Here is a 23,424-nt window from a genome sequence, read left to right as displayed (position 1 = left end):
GATCCTCGTAATATAAGGCCCCAAAGGTAAGCGTGCCGAGGATCCCTGAAGTCTGCTACCCCGAGCGAATGACGTGAGCAGGAGCATCGCCACATTGGCCGGTCGCTGTCCAAGGATGGAATATAAGCACAACAGATCCAAGTTGCTGCACTTCTCGTGGCCCGAATGTCGGCCGATGAGAGTACAGGCAACGATCCTATGAATGTAGCGATGGACGGGGGTCCCGAATAGACGACTCCACAACAGCACTGGAGTGGGCCCCGTCGGCGATCTCCGCCCAATACTGGCCGAGCTGGGCCTCGTGAGCCAGTGCTCACGGGGGTCCTGAGTATGCGTCGTGTAACCAAGTATACTCTGGAGGAAGGCAGGCGCCTGAACCTTCTCGGGCGTATAAAATCCAGTGGCCACTGCGAAATCTGGGACGGATATCTCGTACAACTGCCGTCCCAGTAAGAATGAAATCGCGCGTGGCTCACTAAACTCCGTGGGCGTAAAGTCAAAGGTCGAATAAAACTCACGTGTGAGCTCGACATACGGAATCGAGTCACACACAAGCCTCTATACCTGGGTGTCAATAGCCAACTGACGCAGCAATGTCCAATCAAATGAACGGTGGTGAAGAAGCTGCATCTGTCGTAACCGCTGGAATCTCGTATACTCCTCCTACGTGAAGTCAAATCGTAGAACCTGATGAGGAATGAGTCCATCACCCATAATATCCGCAGGCTCGATGCCCGGTACAATCTGCACCTCGTCACTACCGTAGCGGATGACACGAGGGTCAGTCCTCCGCCTCTTGCGTCGTGCAGGTGCTGGTGCATCAGCCATATCTGCAAACTCAAGCAAGCAAGTTAGATATGTTAATATAGCGACGACCGTATAGCATTTCGGTCGCCGGTCGTCCCATATAATAAAATAATATTAAAATATTAATAAAATATTAAATAAAAATAAATAAAGACGAAAAAATTCGGGGATACCCTGTGCGTATATCTAAAAACTAGATTAACTCGCTCGAATGGAGATTGAGTACGGGCGGGTAATCAATTAACAATCAATCAAAACTGTCAAGGTATCCCCCATACCCGATTAACAAAACACAAACCAACTTGACTCGACACAACTCGATTAACCACAAACAACCAAACAAAACAAAACAAACTAAGTGACTCGAAGTATTTAACACACAAACTAACTGTCTCGATAACATGCACAGCAAACAAATAATTACCTCGATGTCGGATCTGAAAGCCAAAAGAATAATAATAATAGCGGAGACGGAAACAGTAATGGCTGTGTATGGTGCGGTGACTGTGGTGGTGGAGGGTTGGTGGTGGTTGGCTGTGGTGATGGAGGGGTTGCGGTGGTGTGGTTACAGTGGTGGTTGTGGTTGGTCAGCGGCGGTGGTCAGAGATTGGAGGGAGACGGCGGTGGTGCGGTGGGTTTGTAGGTGGCTGTGGTGATGGACTGGGGAGGGAGAAAGACGGCGGTGGTGGTGGTAGGATGTTGATGGTGTTTGGATGGTGGAGGTGAGATGATTGGAGAGAAGTTGGTGGTTGTGGTGGGGTGACTGTGGTGGTTATGTTCGCCGGAGAAGAAGGAGGGGAAGAGGGAAGAAGACGAAGACGAAAGGAAGAAGGAAAGAAGAAGAAGATATATAAATAGTTGGGTCAGGCGGGTATCCGAGACCCATTTCCGTACGCGATGGGTTAAATGGGTCTTAGCGCGTACCGCCATCCAAATAGGGAAAATTAGGGTTTTACCCCCATCGCGGTACGCGATGGGGTGTTATGCCAAGCCCATCGCGTACCGCGATGGGTTCAGAAATCAACTTATAAATTTTTCGAAAACGCACCTGTTTTGGCATCCCGACATCACCCTGGATACGTTCAAAACTGAAAATACCTTTACATACTTGGAGTGACTTGTACTACACCAATGCTTTCCGAACTTCTCTAATTTCCCATTCTTCAACAAGCTTCCCCACACTTGGCGTTTACTGCACAAAACTCGAGACGACACTAAGTACAAGACTCAATAAAATAAAAACAAAACTGGACAGACACTTACAAACCCCGGGTTGAGTCCCGTAAGCGCTGAATTTAAAGTCTACAGCTCGACAATACCTCGAACCCAGTTATCTTCATAAACCGGTGAAGTTACAATAAAATTCACCGATTCCTTATCCAACTCGTGTATGTCCTTCATCTCCAAATATGGCTTCAGTCTATAGCCATTTACCACTTGCCTCAAATGATCATCAAAATCTTCATTCTCGTACTGACCATGATTTCCGACCCTTACAATCAAATACGGGCCTGTCCACTTACTTTTCAACTTACCCGGGAAGAGCTTCATTCTCGTGTTGTACAACCACACTCGTTGACCAATTTCAAAATTCTTCAACCGGATATTAGCATCATGAACTTTCTTCATTTTCGCCTTATAAGCGGACGCGCAATCGTATGCCTCGTCTCTCAACTCCTCGATCTCGCACAAAGCCAATTTTCTCGCGTTACCTGCATCATCATAATCCATATTGACCTGTTTAGTAGCCCAAAACGCTCTTTGTGCAATTTCAACCGGTAAATGGCAATCCTTCCCATACACAAGTCTATAAGGACTGGTTCCAATTGGCGTTTTATAAGCGGTTCGGTAGGCCCATAAGGCATCGGTCAACTTGGTTGACCAATCCTTTCGGTCCATCCGAACAGCTTTATGTAAAATCTATTTAATTTGCCTATTGGAAACCTCAACTTCTCCACTCGTTTGTGGATGGTAAGGAGTTGCAATCCTATGATCAACACCGTATCATTTAAGCAATTTCCCAAATTTAAAATTCTTAAAATGAGATCCCCCATCACTTATGATGGTTCGGGGGACTCCAAATCTCGAAAAAATATTACTTTGAACGAAATTACAAACGACTATGTGATCATTTGTCCTAGTGGCTATCGCTTCAACCCATTTAGAAACGTAATCGACGGCCACTAGGATATACAAATTACCGTGCGAGTTTGGAAACGGACCCATGAAATCGATCCCCCAAACATCAAAAATGTCAACAACTAGAATCGGGTTCAAGGGTATCTCGTCCCGCTTAGAAATACTCCCGAGTTGTTGACACTTTAAACAGTGTGTCGCGAACTCGTGAGCATCCTTAAACAATGAAGGCCAAAAGAAACCACTCGTTAAAACTTTTCGAGCGATTTTCTGGCCACTGAAATGACCGCCACACGCAGACGAATGCGCGTGTTCCAACACTGATCTGACATCCTCCTCGGGTATGCATCGTCTGATTATCTGATCTGCACCAAATTTAAACAAATCCGGATCGTCCCAGATGTACTGTTTAGCTTGGGACATCAACTGTTTCTTCTTTCTCCTTGGCCAATGCTCTGGTAAATCACCTGCAAGTTTAAAATTAACAATATGAGCAAACCAACGATTTTGTGAAACTGCCAGGATATGTTCATCCGGGAAGGACTCGTTAATGGGCCCATCATTATTCCCATTTTCCATCATAATTCGGGACAAGTGATTTGCAACAACATTTTCACTCCCTTTCTTGTCCCGAATCTCTAGTTCAAATTCCTGTAACAGCAAAACCCATCTGATAAGCCTCGGTTTTGCATCCTTTTTGTCCATGAGGTACCTGACAGCAGAATGGTCAGAATATATAATAACTTTACTACCCCAAATTTAAGACCAGAATTTATCTAGAGCATATACTACTGCTAGTAACTCCTTCTCGGTTGTGGTATAATTTAATTGAGCATCCGAGAGGGTTTTACTTGCATAGTATATAGCAACGGGTTTCTTGTCAACCCGTTGACCCAAAACAGCCCCGACCGCATAATCACTTGCATCACACATTATTTCAAAAGGTAAACTCCAATCGGGTGATTGCAAGATCGGGGCTTCAACTAATTTCAATTTCAAAATGTCAAAAGCCTTAGCACATTCATCATTAAAGTCAAACGGGGTATCCTTAAGCAATAAATTACATAAGGGTTTGGTAATGTCACTAAAACCCTTAATAAACCGCCTGTAAAACCCGGCATGCCCCATAAATGATCTAATGCCCTTGACATTGGTGGGATGAGGTAAAGTGGAAATGACTTGGACCTTAGCCCGGTCCACCTCGATCCCCCGACTCGAAACGACATGGCCCAACACAATTCCCTCTTGGACCATGAAATGACTCTTTTCCCAACTAAGAACCAAGTTCGTTTCGACACATCTTTTCAAAACTCTTTCGAGTTGGTTTAAACATGACTCGAAAGATGTGCCGAAAATCGAAAAATCATCCATGAAAATTTCCAAAGACTCCCCACCATATCTGAAAAGATACTCGTCATGCACCTCTGAAAGGTGGCGGGGGAGTTACATAACCCAAATGGCATTCGCATAAACGCGAATGTGCCATACGAGCACGTAAAGGTGGTCTTTTCCTGATCTTCGGGATGAATAGCTATCTGGTTATACCCGGAATACCCATCTAAAATGCAATAAAATTTTTGACCAGATAGCTTTTCGACAATTTGATCGATAAACGGAAGCGGAAAGTGATCTTTTGATGTTGCCGCGTTCAGTTTACGATAATCAATACAAATGCGCCACCCGTATCGGCCGGGTGGCGACCTCGTTACCTGAGTCGTCCTTGACGACTTGGATGCCCGCCTTTTTCGGTATTATCTGTGTTGGGCTCACCCACGTGCTGTCTGATATGGCAAAGATAATGCCAGCATCTAACCACTTCAGCACTTCCTTCTTCACCACTTCCCTCATGTTCGGGTTCAACCTCCGCTGAGCATCGTGTGCGGGTTTGACAGCCGGATCTGTTAAAATTTTGTGCATCATAATTGAGGGACTGATTCCCTTCAAATCCGCTATTGTCCACCCGATTGCTTATTTATTCGCAACCAACACCTCCATCAAAGCATTTTCCTGTTCAACAGATAAGTTAGAAGCTATAATAACAGGTAATGTATTATTCTTACCAAGAAAATCATATTTTAAATGCTTTGGGAGCTCTTTCAGCTCGACTTTTGGTGCTTCCAGCATTGATGGTTTCAACCCGGTATCAATCTTCTCGGGAAGCGGTTCCACCTGAACTGACCATGGTGGACGGTCTCCTCGCACAACTACGATCTTCATTTGTTTCTCTTCCTCTTCCAGCAACTTGTCTGTTTCCATCTGTAATCTGTCAAACAAATGACACGCCTCCGCTGTGCAATCCGAACTGACGACATAGTCGTATAGTGAAATGCACTCGTCAATGACATCAGCCATAAAGCACTCGTCATCGACCGGAGAGTTATCTCCACGTGTGAAAACATTAATTCTCAGCTTACGGTTACCGAATGCCATGTCAACAGTACCATTTCTATAATTAATGTTGGCATTTGCGGTAGCCAAAAATGGTCTACCGAGGATAACCGTAGGCTGTTTAGTCTTCTCACCCGAAACATAATCGAGGACTAAAAAGTCAACTGGAAAGTAAAAGTCTTCCACCTTGACAATAACGCCAGTCAATATTCCTCGGGGCAGTTTCGGTGTCTGGTAAGCCAAAACAACCGTGGTGGCAGCCGCACGAAGCAGGCCAAAATCGTACTGGTCGTATAAACTGCCCGGGAGAATACTGATGCTAGCTCCAAGATCTAAAAGCGCCCGAGTCATTTTAAAATCACCCACTTAATGGGTATAATGGGCGTTCCCGGATCTTGTAGCTTGGGTGGAAGAGCACCCGAAAGAATTGCACTCACATTGTCGGTAAAATCAATCTGTTTATGAATCTTATGACTCCTTTTCTGTGTGCACAATTCTTTTAAATACTTAGCATAGGCGGGAATTTGTTTAATGGCATCTAAAAGAGGAATGTTAATTTTGACTTGTTTAAACGTTTCCCACATTTCTTCTTGTTGCGGGCCTCGTTTTGATGCCATCTTCGCCTTTGATGGCGCCAACAAAGCATCGGGATATGGAACGGTTTTCACCTTTTCCTTATCCTTAGAGTTGTTGGTGTCATCCTTCGGAACCGATTTGTTATTTTTAGTTTCACTTTTGTTAGGTTTATTTAATTCAATCGGTTCCGGCTCGTCATCACTGACGAGGGTTTCATCAATCTCTTCCACCACCCCATCAACCAAAGGTGGTGGACCCCCAACCTTATTATCATATTTCTTACCATTACGTAAAATACTTACCTGGTTGACTTGCTTTTTCGAACTTGAACTGTGATGATTCGGGTTGACTGTGGTGTCGCTCGAAAGTTGGCCCGCATTCTTTTGTAATTTCGCCATGTCTGAAGCGAGCTGACCAATTTGCTTCATCATTGCCTCCGATGATTTATCCCGTAACTCGAACTGTTGCTTCGTCTCGGCCTTTTGATCAGTCATGGCTTTCAATAACGCATCCAACTTCGAGTGTACTGACTCATCCGAATTACCCGAGGAGCGTTTCTGCAGATCCTGATTACCCGAAAAATTTTCACCCCGGTTACCGTCTCTGTGATACCCCCGATTCTGATTACTCGAGCTCTGCTGATAACCACTCTGGCGGTAATTACCCTGCGATCTGTTCTGACTCGATCCCTGAAAGTTCGGGTTCAACTGAGAAGACGCATTCCCATAACGAAAATTCGGGTGGTTCCTCATGCCCAGGTGATATGTGTTTGAATTGAGCCCTTGGCCTTTGGAATCCCCGTTAGCATAACTGTTTTCCTCAGTATCATCCTCCTCGTCATCATAAAACTCGGGGCAATTTTCTGCTTTGTGCCCGAGTTCAACACAATCTTCACAAACCGGGAATTTTACTCCAACTTTCCCGACTTCTTTCTTATTACCCTTTCTGTACCCAGCCAGTTCATGTTCTAACTCAGCAATTCTTTCAGACTCACTCGTGACTGACTTAACTGATCTGGATGAATTACCACGTCTTTGTCTTTCAGCTGCTTCTTCTGCCTTGGAATCTTCACACATGAACTCTAAAAATTCCCAATCATCTTCCTCAGGCTGATTCAACAACTGACCATTACACGAGGACTTAAGATGCTTTCGGTCCTCGTATGTCAAACCATCAACAAAGCACTTTACCAGTTCCCACAGTTCGATTTGGTGATGTGGGCATTTTCTGATCATATCCTTATACCTGTTAAAAGCTTCATGGAATAACTCACCTGGTAACTGTGAAAAGTGACGAATGTCTGAACGGGCCTCGGTAGTCTTCGAATGTGAATAAAACTCGTTTAGGAAGACTTGTTGCATATCGTCCCAGTTTCTGATACTGTGTGTTGGTAACGAGTTAAACCACAGTTTCGCTTTGTCTTTTAACGAGAACTGGAATAACCGCAATCGGACTTCATCCTGATCGAACGTACCATCACCAATAGACCCGCAAATAGCCGAAAAATCGGTTAAGTGTGAATACGGGTCTTCCGAAGCCATCCCGTTGAAGTGAGGAACGATGTTGATGTAAGATGGCCGGGACTTAAAAGTTTGCTGTCCCTGCACTCGTTCCTGTGGAACCAACGGGGATGCTCCGTTTGAGATAGCCGGTCTGAACCGACTGTTAACACCATGAGCCGGGGCTATGTAATTTCTCCTCTGCCCCCTGGGGTTTCCCATACCGCCCCGGTTAACCGGAATACCACGAACTCTTTCGGGCTGTTGCGCCCGATTTACCCTTTCTCGATCCCTTCTGTTTCTGTCAACTGGTTCAGCCCGTCTTCAATTTACTGGCTCTTCCACTTCTTCTTCATACTGATTATCACCCTCAATCTCTGGTTCATCAACCTCATTCTCGGGCTCAACCGCCCGATTCCTCCTAACCCATCGATCTACCTCATCATCAGCTGCCCGAAAACCTTCATTTCCATTATTATCTTCACCCTCATCCTCATCTTCAGTCGGAACACTCGATCGAACATCATCAATATTTATCTGAACTCGACGGTTGGGGTTATTGTTTGGAGCGAATAGTCCGGCTTGGTCAAAGTTGAGGTTTAAGTTTCGGTTAAGGTTTCGGTTTCGGTTTTGATTTCGGGTTCTGGAGGCACGAGCTGAGTTGTTTTGGTTATTCTGGTTATTGAAGTTTGGTGGGTCGGGTATGTTGTCTGGGTGAAACATGTTGGTTTGTGGAAGTGGATCTTGGTCTTGGTTATTGTTCTGGTTCTGATTCTGGTTTTGTTCTTCCATCTCTGAGTTTTTGTTTTGTACCCGGTTCTGCCGAGCTAACCTCTCAATTTCTGGCTCGTAAACTAACGGAGACTGTTGGTCCGAATGGCGGGTGCGCATAAACCTGTAATCTGTACAACTAACACAACCCGCGTAAAATGAAAAAATACAAATAAAATAAAGTAAAATAAAATTTAAACTAAAAACTGAAAATTAAATTAAACACGAAAATCAAATAACACGAAAAACAAAAAGCGCACTAACTCCTCGGCAACGGCGCCATTTTGATGACCGTCGTTTGAGTCAATAAAACACCTAATTATTCTAAATAGTTAGAGCAAGTAGGGTATCGTATCACAAGGAGTATGTGGCCAGTGCAATTCGTGTAAAAGATTTAATATTATGAAGTGACTGGTTTTTAGTGCTGATCACACAAGCAATTTTTAGTAAATGTAGAGAACTAAGCAACGAACAAATAAACGAGTTGTAAACAGTTAACAAAGAAAATCACACCCGGGAATTCAAGTAAGCAACCAAACAGTATCTCATGCAACCTAACAGATTGATTATTAACGATTAACTGAAAACTGATCAACCAGACAATACCTTAGACGTCAACAATTACTTTACACACGACACTGGTTATCAAACAGTCCTTGCCAGTGTGACTCAGTTAAGGGTAATTACACACGACACACCCGGGAATTCAAGTAAGCAACCAAACAGTATCTCATGCAACCTAACAGATTGATTATTAACGATTAACTGAAAACTGATCAACCAGACAATACCTTAGACGTCAACAATTACTTTACACACAACACTGGTTATCAAACAGTCCTTGCCAGTGTGACTCAGTTAAGGGTAATTGTACGTTTTATCGTATTCAATCTAACCAAACAGTTATATGACTAATTATCTAGCAACTGGTAACAGATCGTTCAGACCAACGTAAACCTAAACCGAACGAACACACAGAAATACTAAATATCAATAATCATATATCAATCATCAATAACAATACCCAAGTATTCTTAATCACATGAGAAAAACTGTAAAAGGTTACAAACTATACATCTGGGGTGCGATTCTAGAAGATTAGCCGAGTCTAGACATCATTGAATCTTCGATATAGATAATAGAAATCATATGTAGGGTCTTGACACGAACTAGGATAGTGGAAATCGCCTATAGGACTGCTGGAAATCGCCTCTTGGTCGTCAAAAACGAAGTTAGGGTTTTCTAAAATAAAAAATAAGATATAAACCAAAAATCCCGTCTGCACCTCTCGTCGCGGTACGCGACGGGGTCTTCTATGGCCTATCGCGTACAGCGATTGACCAAGTCAACATATAATTTATCTCCCATTACGGTACGCGATGGGGACTTCAGCAAACCCATCGCGTACCGCGATGGGACTCTGCTACAGCAAACTTCATTCTTTTCCTCGTTTTGCGTGCTGGACATCCCGGGTCTTCATTCCGTGTCACAACAGGTCCATACTGAGTAATTTAACGCCTATGACCTGAAATCCATTAAAACACGCATGAAGTATCGGTAGTTCTAGAATAAACAGTTAAAACTAAATAATAAACAAACTAAAACATATACAAATTAACCGACCATCATGATGCATTCTAATCACTTATACATTTATTTATTTATGTTTTTAACAATCGAATTTGAGAACTCTTTTATAGTATTTTGAACTACTTACTAGCATTTTGAACGGTAACATTTTATTTTAAACGCGTTAATACACTATATTGTATTTAAATATAATTTTTTTATTATCTAAAATATAGTAAATAAAAATTAATATGCTATTAACTAAAATTTAGGCACTTGTAACCGAAAATTATAAACGATTTTTAATATATTTATTATTAACTAAATTATGCCTTTTTGATAAACAAATTTTAAATAACATTGAATATATGCTTACACTTTTCTTTTTTCTATTTTCTTTTTAAAATGATATGAAACATAATTTTCAGTTAACCAATACTATTTTATTTTCTTAAAACCAATTAAAATATATGTTTTAATAAAGATGTGTATACAAATCAATTTATGTTAATTAGAGGCGCAAAGATATTTCTCCATTATTTTTTTTACTTATATTTGGTTAACTCAATTTATATTGTTTCCATACTTTACAAGAAAGTTCACAAATTTAATTGTGATCCATATAAAAATCACTTTTTTGGTTTTTAAGTAAGATCATACCAATTATTTTTTTATATTTTAATTTGAACTAAAATTTTATAAAAACATTATGCTAAATAAAATCAAAAAGACCAAAATTATTTTGACTCATAGATTGGTTCTAAAAGTCGGTGTGCCAATAATGTTACTAAGAAATATGGATCAGAAGAACGGTTTGTGTGATGGAACTAGATTGTGAGTAATTAATTTGGGTAAGCGTTTTGTTGTGGTAAAAGTTATTTCAGGTACTAATACTGCTTATCGCACTTATATAATTCGTTATGGTCTAACACCTTCAGATAAGAAACTTTCGTTTAAATTGAAGAGAATGTATTTTTTCCAATTGTATTCTGTTTTGGAATGACCATTAACAAAAGTCAAGGTCATTCTCTAGCGAGAGTTGACATATATCTCACACACCCGGTGTTTACACATCGACAACTCTATGTAGCTTTATTAAGAGCGAAGAGTGGTGTTAAAATTCTTATATTAAACAAGAAAGACAAAGTTACAAATAAAGTAAATATGGTTTCCAATGAAGTCTTTTTAGTACCTTATGAATTTTACATTTTTAACTTTTGATTATGTTTTCAAAAATTGTAACTTGAGTGTTGTTTGGGTTTATCTTTGTATTTCACTATCATTTGTTTTCGTACCAATATTATTTACAACTTAAAGTATGTTTTCGTCTCGAATAACATATAACAACTTATGTTGTCCTTTCAAATGACATGTGTTTGTTCAAAAATTTAAATATTATCACCCGTGTCATACACGGGTTAATAACCTAGTTTATACTATAAAAACAAACCAAACTCATTTTTTTAACACATTCCTTTCTTCCTTCCACTTCTATACCAATTATATTTTTTACTCAAATATTTCTACCAAAATGTTTCCGAATAACAACCAAAATGTTCTCGGTTTTGGTCAATTTGCCCATCAAGGCAACCAAAATCCACAACCGAACCCATCTACCGCCCCGATGCCAACCGTACCCGTCCCGAATATGATGGACCCGCAAATGGCCGCGTACATTGCATTTTTACAAAACTCAATGCCAAATGCGGTGCTCGGTTTCCAAACCCCAACGGCAAACATTTTTGCCGGTTCGGGTTCCCAACCCGTCCCGGAGACCCAACCAAAAGTCGAGTTCGTGCCGGAGACACAACCCATCTCGGAGACCGTAGGCGGTTCGAGCCAACGCGAACGTCCGAGAAAACACGCAAAGAAGCCCGCCGGCGAACCTCGGGTTAAAAAGACGGTGATACCGTGGAGTATCGACGAGTGCGTACTATGTGCTCGTGCTTGGTGCGCGATATCGGAAGATGCCAAATACGGTAGGTTATTAAAATACATATATATATATTTTTAAATTTCTTAGAGCAAACATTGAACTTGTAATGTTTTTATTTTTTTTAGCGAACTATCAAAAAACGGGGGCATTTTGGCACAAAATTAAAGAGTTGTTTCACGACCTTGGCGGGGACTCACGTCGATAAAAAGATTCGTTACTGTCGAAATGGGGCGACATAAACACCAAATGCATGGGTTTCCATACGGTTTACTCCCGGATGAATCGAACGAGGAGTAGTGGTGTCTCGGACGAGGAAGTCATGGAAAACGCGTTGACAGAGTATCAACATAAGGTCTCGGGGGCCTTCAAGTACTTTGTCATTTGGAAAGAATATTTGAGGTTTCACCCAAAATGGGGCCAGGTTTTGGATGCCGAAGCCGAAGGTGGTCCGCGTAAAAAAAAGTCTAAAACGTCTTCAGTTGATCCAGACACCCCCGTTCCGACGCTCGAAACTTCAACCTAAGCGATAATGATGTTGTGAATACTACCGAGATGCCTCGGCCGGGGGGTAGAAGAAGCAAGGGCAAGGGAAAGGGGAAATGGGTCGCTTCGTCGTCGGAAACGAGTTCGAATCCCGAAATGAAAAGTCAATTCAAAGAAATGAACTCTCGACTCCAAAATTTACACGGACTTGGAACCCAACGACTTAAAGTAAATTTGCACACCGTCGAACTACTTAGAAGGAATGAAATGGACAAAGATATCGAGATTTTATCAAGTGAGCTAACCGAAGCCGACTCGAGAGTCCGATCTCTAAAAACCGCTCGACAAGCTAAAATTTTAGAAAAATATAACATGTAGTTTTATTAGTATTATTTTGATATTTATTTTTTAATTTGATGTATTTTTTTATTTTAGTTTAGTTTTTATTTGGAAGTTTAATGTATTTTTTAATTTATGTTTATTTATTTAAATGATTTATTATTTAAATGACTGGGCGTCATGTGGCGCATAACGCCTGGGTGTGGAGAGTTATGACTATATCCTGTTTTTCTCTGACTGGGCGCCACATGGCGCATAATGCCTGGGGATGGAGAGTTATGACTACACCCTGTTTTTCTCTGACCGGGCGCCACATGGCGCATAATGCCTGGGGATGGAGAGTTACGACTACTCATTGTCTAATCAAAGAAGGCAAACATCTTCCCAAAGTAAGGTATAAAACATGTGGTTACAAGTAAACCAACATGGTTTTTCAAAAACGCCGTAACATTATTATCATGTTGATCCTATTTCAAGAAATTCGTCATACAGGTTGAAGGAAGGGAAACAACCTTGTCAAGTGCATCTATAAACTGATCAAAGTAACTTAAAAGGCGGACTAAGAAGGAATGCGAATAGGTTTTTCAGTCTTGAGAAAATATCACACATCTTTTAACTGATATTTTGAAACTAAGTCGGTTGTTCTAGTGGTTCACTAATCAGGTCGGCTTCTAAAACGGATATTATCGTGAAAAGAAAAAAAGAAACTAGAAAGTATAACGACTGTCAAGTGCCAGCTGACGGTATGGTTTCCCAAGGGAACGCCCAAGCCAAACTGTGAAGCCAAATTATGCCCGGTTAAGACAACATAATTTGGCCAGAGTAGGACATTGAGACTCTCCAAATTTAAAGAGTGTGGTAGCCTAAATACAAGAAAGGTGTCGTTATAAAGAAGCATAATGTGATTTCTATGTGTTAAAACAGTTTTTTTTACCTCATCTCAATTAATTTAAATAGAGTAAATTTAATTATAATGTCAACCCCTCTTTTTTTTTTGAACGATCAACGAATCCTTCAAATAAGCTACAAGCTAAATTCATCATATCAAGATACACTCGTCTTTCGATCCAAGAAAAAGCCTTACCTAAGGCCAACGCCCGTGAACACTCGCTCGAAGACACGACAATGCGGTGAAATAAAACTCGTTCAGTTCAAGAATCCAACTAGTGAAAGTCACATACTCGCCTAATCTCCCATCATCACCACCGGTGCCTCTAAAACTAAATGACAGGGGCGGCATGAATTAAACCTGGGTCACCTTGAACACCAAGTCTCTCCCTTACACTCCACCACTAGCTCATTAGCCCGCAAGCCTGCAATATATAATTTACTAACAAAACTAGATTTAATTAAAAAATGATACTTAAACGACATTTAAATTTATTTAATCATATATATAGACCAACACATGTAAAATAAATACAAAATCTTGTATATCATGAGCTTAGAAACACGGGAACTTAAAGTTGATCATGCGTGCGGGAACGTTGGAATTAGCGATAAATAAACAATGAAAAGTGAAATAAAAATCAAATAAGCGATGATAATGATTTTCAAACATTATGAAAAGTGACATAAAAATTAAATAAGCGATGATATAGAGTTTTAAACATTAAGAATGAAACCAGAGGACTAGATTCTCGAGGTTTGGTCCATGGTGTTGTAGAGGCAGAAGGGAGAACTCAGATACGAGGAGCGGCGTATGTAAACATAACTAGGTTTTTTATTTCTTATATGTTGATATATATTATGTATTTAAAAAAATATTAGATTTAATATTCAGATAGTTCGGATAATCCTAATATCCAACAAATCCCAGCATTGCTATCTGAATCCAAATTTTCAGATATTTGAAACTTCAGATAGTTCGGATTCGAATTTTCGTATACGGATTCAGATACTTTGAACACTCTAATTATAATACTTCAACATTTAAAAAACTAGGTAAGTAGGATTTATCAAACCAAACTAGATTTGAACTTTGTTAGTTCAAATCTGATTTCTACGGTTCACTTTTTTCGGCTCAGCTTAAGAATCCCAGTTTGATTTTTTCAATTCGACTTAAGACCACAGTTCAAAACTAAACACAAGGCCGAATATATTGCAGGCAGATAACAATATACCATCAAAATACACATATTTAATCCATTACAGATTGAAAACAGCATTTTTATCTACTTATAAAAAGGAATGTTGCTAACTAATTGCCTAATCTTTTCAGTTCCAGATTTACCCCCCCATACCAAGCTGATCTTGTATATCTCAAGAATATGCAATCAAAAGGCAAAACATCATCATCACCAATCCGTCATTCGTTTTGCCTATTATTAGCACCTTCTCCTGCGGTTTCCATAACAAGTGGGTCCCATGGTGCGCATTAGCAGCAATGGCGTGCAACAAATCTGATGAGGGGACTGCAATAATCAAAAGATCATAGCGACAAACATTGTACTCTTTCAGGAAGATTTTTGGGCAATGGGACTGCAATAACATATCTTTGAGGGAATGCTTTTGGTGCATTTGGAGTTTCATCCAATAACGATGAAGATTCGCCATCTGCTTGCCCTCTTCCATGGTATTTAGCAAATCGATTAATCATTGAGAATTTCTCTAAATCTTGAATTTCCAGTCTTAAATCCAAGATTGATGCTCTCTTATCCAGCCTGTCATAGTAACAATATTAAGAAACCAAAATTTGATGAAACATATGTATACACGGTGGAGGGTTCGATCGAGAACCAGTGTAAAACATTTATTTATTTGTGTGTTTATCTAAAGGTCTAAAATGACTACTACAATAAAACATGGTTATATAAATGTAAATGAAATGATATATGCATATGAGTGTAAATTTTTGTGTATTCATGTATCGTAAACATCTACATGTGTAAATTCACCATAATTCTCTAATCTGCACGTGTAAGACACTTCTCAACATACTGTTAGGTGCATCACATTCAAAGCAATAAGTATGAATTATGTGGTTCACACAATTCTCAGCATACTATTGGTTCTAAAATAATCCCTACACACACACACACACCTTTATCCAAAATATGTTAATATTTGTATAATTAACTAGTGTGTCAAATATGATAAGAAAAACTCCATTATTTAAAAAATAATCTAAACATATTTAAATAAAACTTTTTTAACATTAAAAGCTCAGTTTTGACCCTTGACCTTAATGACCCTATTTTAGCTAATTTTTTTATATTACGAGATAAACAAAACCAGAGTCAACCTGTTCTCAAAAGATTGGTTAAAATTGCCAACTACACTGTCCTATAAGCTTTTTAGTCCTAACAGCTGCACACATGAATGTGTATGGTTGGTATAACTGGCTCTACTGTAATTTGTAATCAAAGTGACATGTTTATACTATGAGGCTAACTTTTAGAATATTCATTTATCTTCCTAAAAAAACTCGCTTTACAATCGGAAGGATGTGTTAACAGCTAACAACAATATGCAAGGAAGCATAAAATACCTTGTAAAATCACTTTCTACCCTTTTTCCTTTACTCACGCAGTCTTCTACCGCTTCTGAAAGACTATAATCATCGATTTTCTCATATTCTTTACTTTTATCATCGATTTTCTCAGATTCTTTACTTTTATCATCAATTTTCTCAGTTTCTTTACTTTTATTAGATATTCTGCATTTCCGCACACAATAAAAACAAATTTCTCAGATATATAAAAAGATAACAGATTAAAAAAATCTCAAACTAGTAGAACCATTCTTACAGATTTGACTTCCTGTGAGACGCACAAGATACTAGATTACATGCATCCCCGTGTGCCAATCTAGCAGCATAAAAAGCCACGGTTTCATAGTTTAAAATAGCTTCTGTTGAAAGAAGAACGGGTGGAGGAGGTGGAAACAGTTGCTGCATTAACTGTGTTGCCAAGATAATACGTCTTTTTGGCCTTGATGCGTCTTCAATTAACTCACCATCATCTTCCACCTGTCACCATCATACTTTTTATTAGAAACTAATAAAAATAAAGACAACTTGGAAGTAAATGAAAATGTGAGATATCCTGCCTTTTCCATCAACCGTTTGGTTGCTTCACACCATTCATTCGAAGCAGTCCTGCAGGTTAAAAAATTAAACATTAGCTTAACAAATGTACGATCGACCCAGGTTACTTTTAATACTAACATGTCAAATGGGTCAAGTGAAAGTTAGCAGGTAAAACTGATTAAAAGTAACTCCCACTCCCCCAAAGTTAAACTTAAATGCAAAAAATCAATATGATATGATCAACAAACTTATATGTAACTTAACTTTGAAGTAGCATTTGACACGCTGATCATATATGAACTAAAAGTACAAACTTTGAACAATCTTCAAGGTCAGGTGTGTAAAATAAGCAGATAAGTTCATTAGCATAACAAAAAACATCCCAAAAGTCAGCTAAAGTGTAACTTTAATGCATAAAGCCTCCTAATTTATATTATTATTAACAAATTATAAGCTTTGAAACCATATCTGCCACAATAAATATATGCACGTTTTATATTTGGACAGTGTTTTAGGTCAATCTGACACCTTTTTGACCTCTGCTGGCTACAAATTGAACTGTTGATTCTTTTACACGTACCAGATGCCTTGAAGATTTTTAGAACTCCCAGACACTTCCTTGAGCCAAGAATGAATATCATGTCTAGACCACTTGCGTTTCTTTGGTCTCACTGTAACCAAACTTTGAACAGCAATGTTGGGTTGCAGTGGTTGAGAGGCCAACTGGTGGTCAACCACCACGGATGATGAGACTGGGGGTTTCCAGATATAACCATCCTGACTGGTATCAGTAGCACCACTTGCAGACGGCTCCTTCGAAGCGTGTGCTGTTGTCTCCAAACTACCAGAAACTTTAAATGGCTGTGAAGACATTTGACCACTTTTCAACGTTCCATAATGATCAAACCATGATGGGGCCATTTGAGGACTTATGTGAGAGTTCTCAATTCTAACAGTAGGCCCATTTTGATTAGATGCAAGTGCGTCTTTTGAAAGTGGATAGGCAGGTAGAGAAACTAAACTTCGGTCAACCTTATCTGATGAAATTGTTGACCTTGGTGTTTCAGAATCTCCAGGCAGAACGGTTACTTGTTGACCACGTAATAAGTTATCTGAATCTTTTAATCTCTTTAATACCCTGTTGTTGGGATCATTATCTGTGTGTTTGTAAGCTTTCATTTGGTTCAGTACTGAAATTTGTTGATGGAAATTATTTGGTTTTAAAGAACGGCCAAATGCTTCTAGATCTTTCTGAGATGCAGTAGATGAATCATTCCCTGCTGCTGGTCCATTCATCATTTGGCCTCGATCAACCTTCTCAGAAGTAATAATCCCCTGTTTTTCATTCAAAGAACTTTTATTCTCTTTCCTTTCTGATTCTTGTACCTCAAGGTTCTGCTGACCTAAAGAAGTTGACTCCACAATATTAAATTGACTTTTGCGAGGTTGACTTGCTGAAAAAACTTGTTGACTTTGAAGATTCAATGATGCATTAGGCAACATTTTTGGAAATGCGCATTGTTGAGACACACGAGGATGAGAGGCAAGTACCTCAAAAGATTCATTATGAGTCGTCGGGCGGTTTTGAAGATGATTTCTTGAAGTAGGAAAATCCGTACCACCTAAACCTGAAGATAAGTTGGTCATCATCTTATTCCCCATGGTTTGACTGTCACTTTGACCCGATACACTCATTCTATCATTCTTAAACTCTCCATGTGATGTTTCCTGGAAAGTAGGAAAAAAAGACAGCTCAGCATGACTTTTTCCTCTTGAATTAGCGAAGGGCTGAGATTGACTCAAAGAATTATGTTTGACTGCCTGCATAGACATTGGTAACCGTTGTGACGGTGGGCCCAGTTGTAAACCAATACCCTGAGAGTTTGATGATTGACTTCTTTGGTGACCACCAAAAGACCCATCAGAATTTTCAGGTTCAGGGATCTCAGATGACATATTCTGTTCCAACGAGTTCATTTTCCTTGCAATTCCACCATCTCTTGATTGATCTACCTTGTGAAGAAGCTCCAACATATTTTGATTTTGACTGCTAAAGTTAACAAAAAGCCAGCATTTTATATTATGTGATTATTAAAAAAGAGAAATATAATAAACTTACAATTCAAATAATACCTAGGTTGAGATGCCACTGATGTGGATAAACCAACGGATCTGTCATGAGAAGCAAAGATATTTGGCAGATGACCAGGAACCATGCCCTTGAAACGCATATCATCGGATCCAACCTGAAAATTATTTTTATTTAAAGATTTAAACTGTTATGGTAACAATATCACACTTGTAATGATGTTAAAACATTAAGTATTTATATTAAGTATTTATATAAATAAAATACAAACCTGGCTTCTGCTTTTGGGAAGTCCAGAATGCTGCAGGGATACAGGCTTTATATTGGTACCTTGCCTTGTTCCATATGGCACTCCAACATCTTCATCCAGGTTTCCCATTGGATGATACTGAAACTTATGCGAGCCTGGGCCCGGGCTTGATTCTGGAATCTTACGACCAGTTTGATTAGATAAGATTTGTTTTGATCTTGAGTCACCAGCATCTGATGATAAATGTTCCCGTTGACCAACTGTATTAGGAAGGTGAGATGAACTTGACCTGAAACTGTCATTAGAGTTCTCCTTTCTACTGCTATTTAGATCCTCCTTATCTGAGCTATTAAATGATGACTCAGATACTTGTGGGCCCTTGTTTAAACGGCGTTGTGTAATCTCCGAAGTCTCACTACCTTTAGATTTCACCGAGGAATCAACATGTTTCCAGTAATTAAGATTATGGTTAGCAGCAGTGTTCACTCTCTTCCAATCATTATTCTCATTCATGTTAAATCCTGCGTTCATAGACGGAGCAACATGCTGGTGAGGTGTACGCTGACCCGGCACAGAATTTTCATATACTTGTCTTTGTTCGGTGCCCGTCTTTTGAATATCTCCATGGTGTAACCAACTGCTTCCTCCTGAAGAATGATGAAATCCCGTGTTTGTATGATGCTTACCGTTCATATTAGGCAAGTTAATATCAGTTAAATCCGTTTGTGTTTCTTGTACACCTACATCACCATCACTAGTAGTTTCTGCCACTGCAGATTGCATAAGAGCACTCCAACTACCACTCTGCATAGAAGGCAAACCACTTGCGAATTCATTATCATCTAACAAACCAGACATACCTCCAGTCATGTTTTTGCTACTTCCAAATGCTTCCCAAATGTTAACATCTGAACCAAACAAGATTTTCTCCTCTTCAGGATCTAAAGGAGCTGCATCTGTAGCGGATTTATTCTGTACCAACTCTACAGGGGATTCCTGCACAGACGCGTTTATTTTCTGAATGTTGTCCATTTTCATCCTGCTGTTTGACCCTTGACCAAATGTGTTTCCAGTGGTAAATGAATTATTAGAAGGAAACTGGTTTATAGGTCCTCTTGAGCTAGATACAGGAACCCCATGTAAAGATGGTTCAACTTGCTGCTCAGCACGGTGCAGCCAGTTTGGGTTAGCCCCTGAAGGCTCAGTCCAACCATAACCAGATGAATCAGAAGTTCGAGTGCCATTAACGAGCCCGAGTGAAAGGCTTCCTGATGCTTGTTGTCTAGCAAATTGAGAAGCTTGATTTAAGGAGTTTTGTTGCCTTTGAATCTCCTGTTGCCTAGCAAATTGAGAAGCTTGATTTAATGTGTTTTGTTGCTTTTGAATCTCGTTTTGTCTAGCAAAATAAGAAGCTTGATTTAACGCATTTTGTTGTCTAGAAAATTGAGAAGCTTGAGTTACTGCATTTTGCTGCTTTTGAAACTCCTGTTGTTTTTGAAGCTCTTGCATTCTTCTGAGCATGAGTTGCTGTTGTTGCTGCAAATGTTTTGTGTCACTAAACCCTGATTGTTGTTGTAATGGTTGTTGCAGTAAACCAGGATGTTGACCATTAGTCTGATGTTGACCACCAAAAAGGTCAAAACTACCATAAGCCTCAGAACTATCTGATCTAAAAGGATTCTTTTGAGGTTGTTCAAGACCAGGTTCTTGTTGGGATTCATGGAACGGAAAACCCCTTTGGTTCACATTATTTTGATCATATTCTGTATTCACTCCCATAAAATTGGCTTCATCTGGCCTAGTTTGAAAATTCTGCCTTCCATACATATAGCCATTAGAGCTTGCATTTGCTTGTGTAATGTTGAATGCATATTGGTCTTGGAGACGTTGACCACCATGTCCTCTCTCAATTTCTGCTTGAGTGAAGATAAAATATGTCAAAAGTTAAAATCTAATACACGTGGTAATTTTAACCATTGACCTAAAACAGGTCAAATACATAAATTTAAAAAACATGGTCCAAGATGGAGCACGGCAAATGAATTAAACAGACCGAAAGTGTCAAGTGCTTTAACGCTTACAGCATCTTAAATAACTTTATTCAAGCCAACTATATTAGCGGTTTATGTAAACAGACATTTTAATGGTATTCAACAATCAAGACATTAGTCACTTAAAAATCCTAAAAAAGGAAAGAAATGTTTAATAGTAACCTAAACCCCCTTCAAATCTGTTACTACATCCGTTGAACCCCCATTTTGGCACGTCTAGTCTAAAGCAATCAAAACTTCTCATGATTAAGTGAGATTGCCTCAATAAAACTAAAAAAATAACTAGAAAAACACCAACATCAAAACTTGCAATTGTTCAGATCAACTAAAAAAGAGTTAAACAAAATAACTAGAAAAACACCATGTGCTATGAAAAAAAAAACTTGCAACTAAAAGCCAATAGTGTTACCTGATTGTTGTGGGTTGTAGTTTCTTGGAATGGTATCTGAGACACCAAACTGTTTCTGATTACCAACCCACAAATTGTCATCTAAAGACCAATTCTCATCCTGGGATCGCAAGTTTTCTTGTGCAAAAAAATTGTGAACCCTATCCCCAACTCCGTTACCAGGCATTAATAATGTAGGCCCCACAATTTGAGGCTAAAACTAAAGGTGTCCTGTGGGTTTACCTTCAAAAAGTATGAAAAATAAAGTTTTAACCTCCTCCACCTCTAAATCCAGTAATTTTAGGCTCCAAAAGTGTATGTAGCTTCAGCCTACAACAAAAATATATTATCACACTTCCATTAACCTAATCGACCTTGTTACATAATTCTGGATATAAAATCTATCAGTTAACTACGAAGTTGCTGCCAAAAAAATGCATTTACTTAGCACATATTTAAGCACAAAAAGTCGCTTTGAATATTTCTAACTTTATGCTACATTGTTCACCATTACTTGTTCATGTTGAGTGAGCAGTGAGCACATTATCCGAGAGAAATTATTCGACCACTAAAACCAGAAATGCTATAACTCTTTAATTATATGATCTTAATTATCGCTGCCAATTCTAGCCTAGGAACAGATCCGTTACTTTTAATATAAAAATCAGAAGGTTCTTTAGGTAAAAAAACTACTAGGTAGAAAAGAATAAATGGGCAGAGAAGAAAAGAGAACAGTCATATAGTTGTCTGTTTTTCTCATCGTGTGCAACCTCTTTACCAACTATATATCAATTTTAATTATAGTTTCTATGACTATTTTTTTGTCACTTTGACATATTTTTTTTCAAAGAGACTTGCTTTGATCAGAACAGGGTTATGCTCGAACTCAACATGACCTGTTACTTGAACCAAGCCTCCCAACCCGATCAACAGATCAAACATTAAATAAAATATTTATTGCTTCAGAAATGAAAAATAAAGTCATTGTTATAGCCAGGGTAACAAAGGGAATGGCATGCTAGACTACTAAGAACTGTTAAGTTTCATATCAGATAATGCACAAAAAGAAAACATGACTGGCTAAAAAGTATGTTTGCTAAAGCAACAGCAAAAAAACTACCCAAAGAAACAACACACTAAGTTAAGAGATCTATGTAAAATATTTATAATCATATATTATGATTCGCTGAAACAAATGTGCTTGCCAAAGCACAGAGATGATAAAGTACAGAAAAAGTGAGACGATTAAAGTAAAATGTATAAAACCATATAACACGCTCACTAATAGAAGCAAGTTTGTCACAGCAACAGCGAAAAAAGGAGCATGATTGCTATCTATCCTAAAATCAACAGAACAGGTTATAGCAATAGAGGCCTTGGTATTTATGTAATGGCTCGACAACTGAATCTTCAATTCCAATAATACATTCATAATTTGAGGCTGAAACCTATTAGATGTTTGTTTACAATAGACAAGGTTGCCACCACATACATTGAGGCTCAAAACCCTAGAAATCTTACCAGAACGCAGAATCAGGTGAGTTTCCGTACACGTTTGAACACCGAACTGCAATTCAATTAATAAAAAAGAAGATAAACATAACAGCAAAGAAAAGAAGAATGGTTTAAAAAGTGAAATTGAAGGTATAAAATTAGGGTTTTGAGCATGTAAAAAAGGTGTGTAGGAACTTACGGCAGGTAGAGATCGAAATCGGAGGTTTGATTTAGGAAGAATTAGGGTTTGAATCGGAGAAGAAGATGAGATAAAGCGATCGTGCGACTGAGTTTGTTTTTCAACCAGCAGCAGTAGCAGTAGTCGTAGCAGCAGTAGTAGTAGAACGAAATGAAAATGAACCAACCTAGGTCCGGAGGCTTGGGTCATTACGAGCCGGGTGCTTTGGGTCGACCCTCCCTCAAATATCATTGTAGATTTGCTCTTTCACACCATCCTTTGACTGTTCACGAACTGATCCGAATCAAATTTAGATTTACTCATACTTGATTTAGTTGGAAAGCGAGTTGAATCGAACGGATTGAATTTAAAGAAACGAGCGATATTTTTTATGCTTGAACTTGGTTTGGTTTGAAACCGAACGGCTTGGTTTGGTTTTG

General features: G+C 39.1%; 1 protein-coding gene across 7 annotated transcripts; it reads right to left on the bottom strand.

Moving 5' to 3' along the window:
• Positions 1-14,596: 14,596 nt before the first annotated feature.
• Positions 14,597-23,134, bottom strand: LOC143606917 (uncharacterized). 7 transcript variants are annotated; one of them, XM_077082528.1, is made up of 10 exons: positions 23,006-23,134; positions 22,834-22,879; positions 21,334-21,642; positions 18,895-20,786; positions 18,668-18,780; positions 17,115-18,584; positions 16,555-16,603; positions 16,254-16,474; positions 15,995-16,162; positions 14,597-15,167 (listed from the first exon to the last, which is right to left on the bottom strand). In XM_077082528.1, the coding sequence occupies exons 3-10, from the start codon at positions 21,497-21,499 to the stop codon at positions 14,936-14,938; spliced, it is 4,311 nt and encodes a 1,436-aa protein (XP_076938643.1). In that variant the 5' UTR covers positions 21,500-21,642; positions 22,834-22,879; positions 23,006-23,134; the 3' UTR covers positions 14,597-14,935. The 7 variants fall into 7 exon arrangements, with proteins under 7 accessions (XP_076938643.1, XP_076938646.1, XP_076938642.1 ...); XM_077082531.1 differs by having other exon boundaries at positions 21,334-21,555; XM_077082527.1 differs by having other exon boundaries at positions 22,834-23,134.
• Between the last annotated feature and the right edge of the window lie 290 nt (positions 23,135-23,424).

This window comes from Bidens hawaiensis, unplaced genomic scaffold (genome assembly GCF_021521415.1).
Source record: "Bidens hawaiensis isolate Kalapana, Puna unplaced genomic scaffold, B.hawaiensis_p1.1 tig00078375_1, whole genome shotgun sequence".
NCBI classification, from domain to species: domain Eukaryota; kingdom Viridiplantae; phylum Streptophyta; class Magnoliopsida; order Asterales; family Asteraceae; genus Bidens; species Bidens hawaiensis.
Note: the sequence above shows the minus strand (reverse complement) of the source record. Positions and strands in the feature narration are given on the sequence as shown.

Coding starts and splice junctions, on each gene's coding strand:
- LOC143606917 (XM_077082527.1), bottom strand. CDS start 21,499: ATGCCTGGTAACGGAGTTGGGGATAGGGTTCACAATTTTTTTGCACAA. Junction 18,781..18,894: donor TTCCCAAAAGCAGAAGCCAG/GTTTGTATTTTA, acceptor AATAATTTTCAG/GTTGGATCCGATGATATGCG. Junction 16,163..16,253: donor TCTCACAGGAAGTCAAATCT/GTAAGAATGGTT, acceptor GCGGAAATGCAG/AATATCTAATAAAAGTAAAG.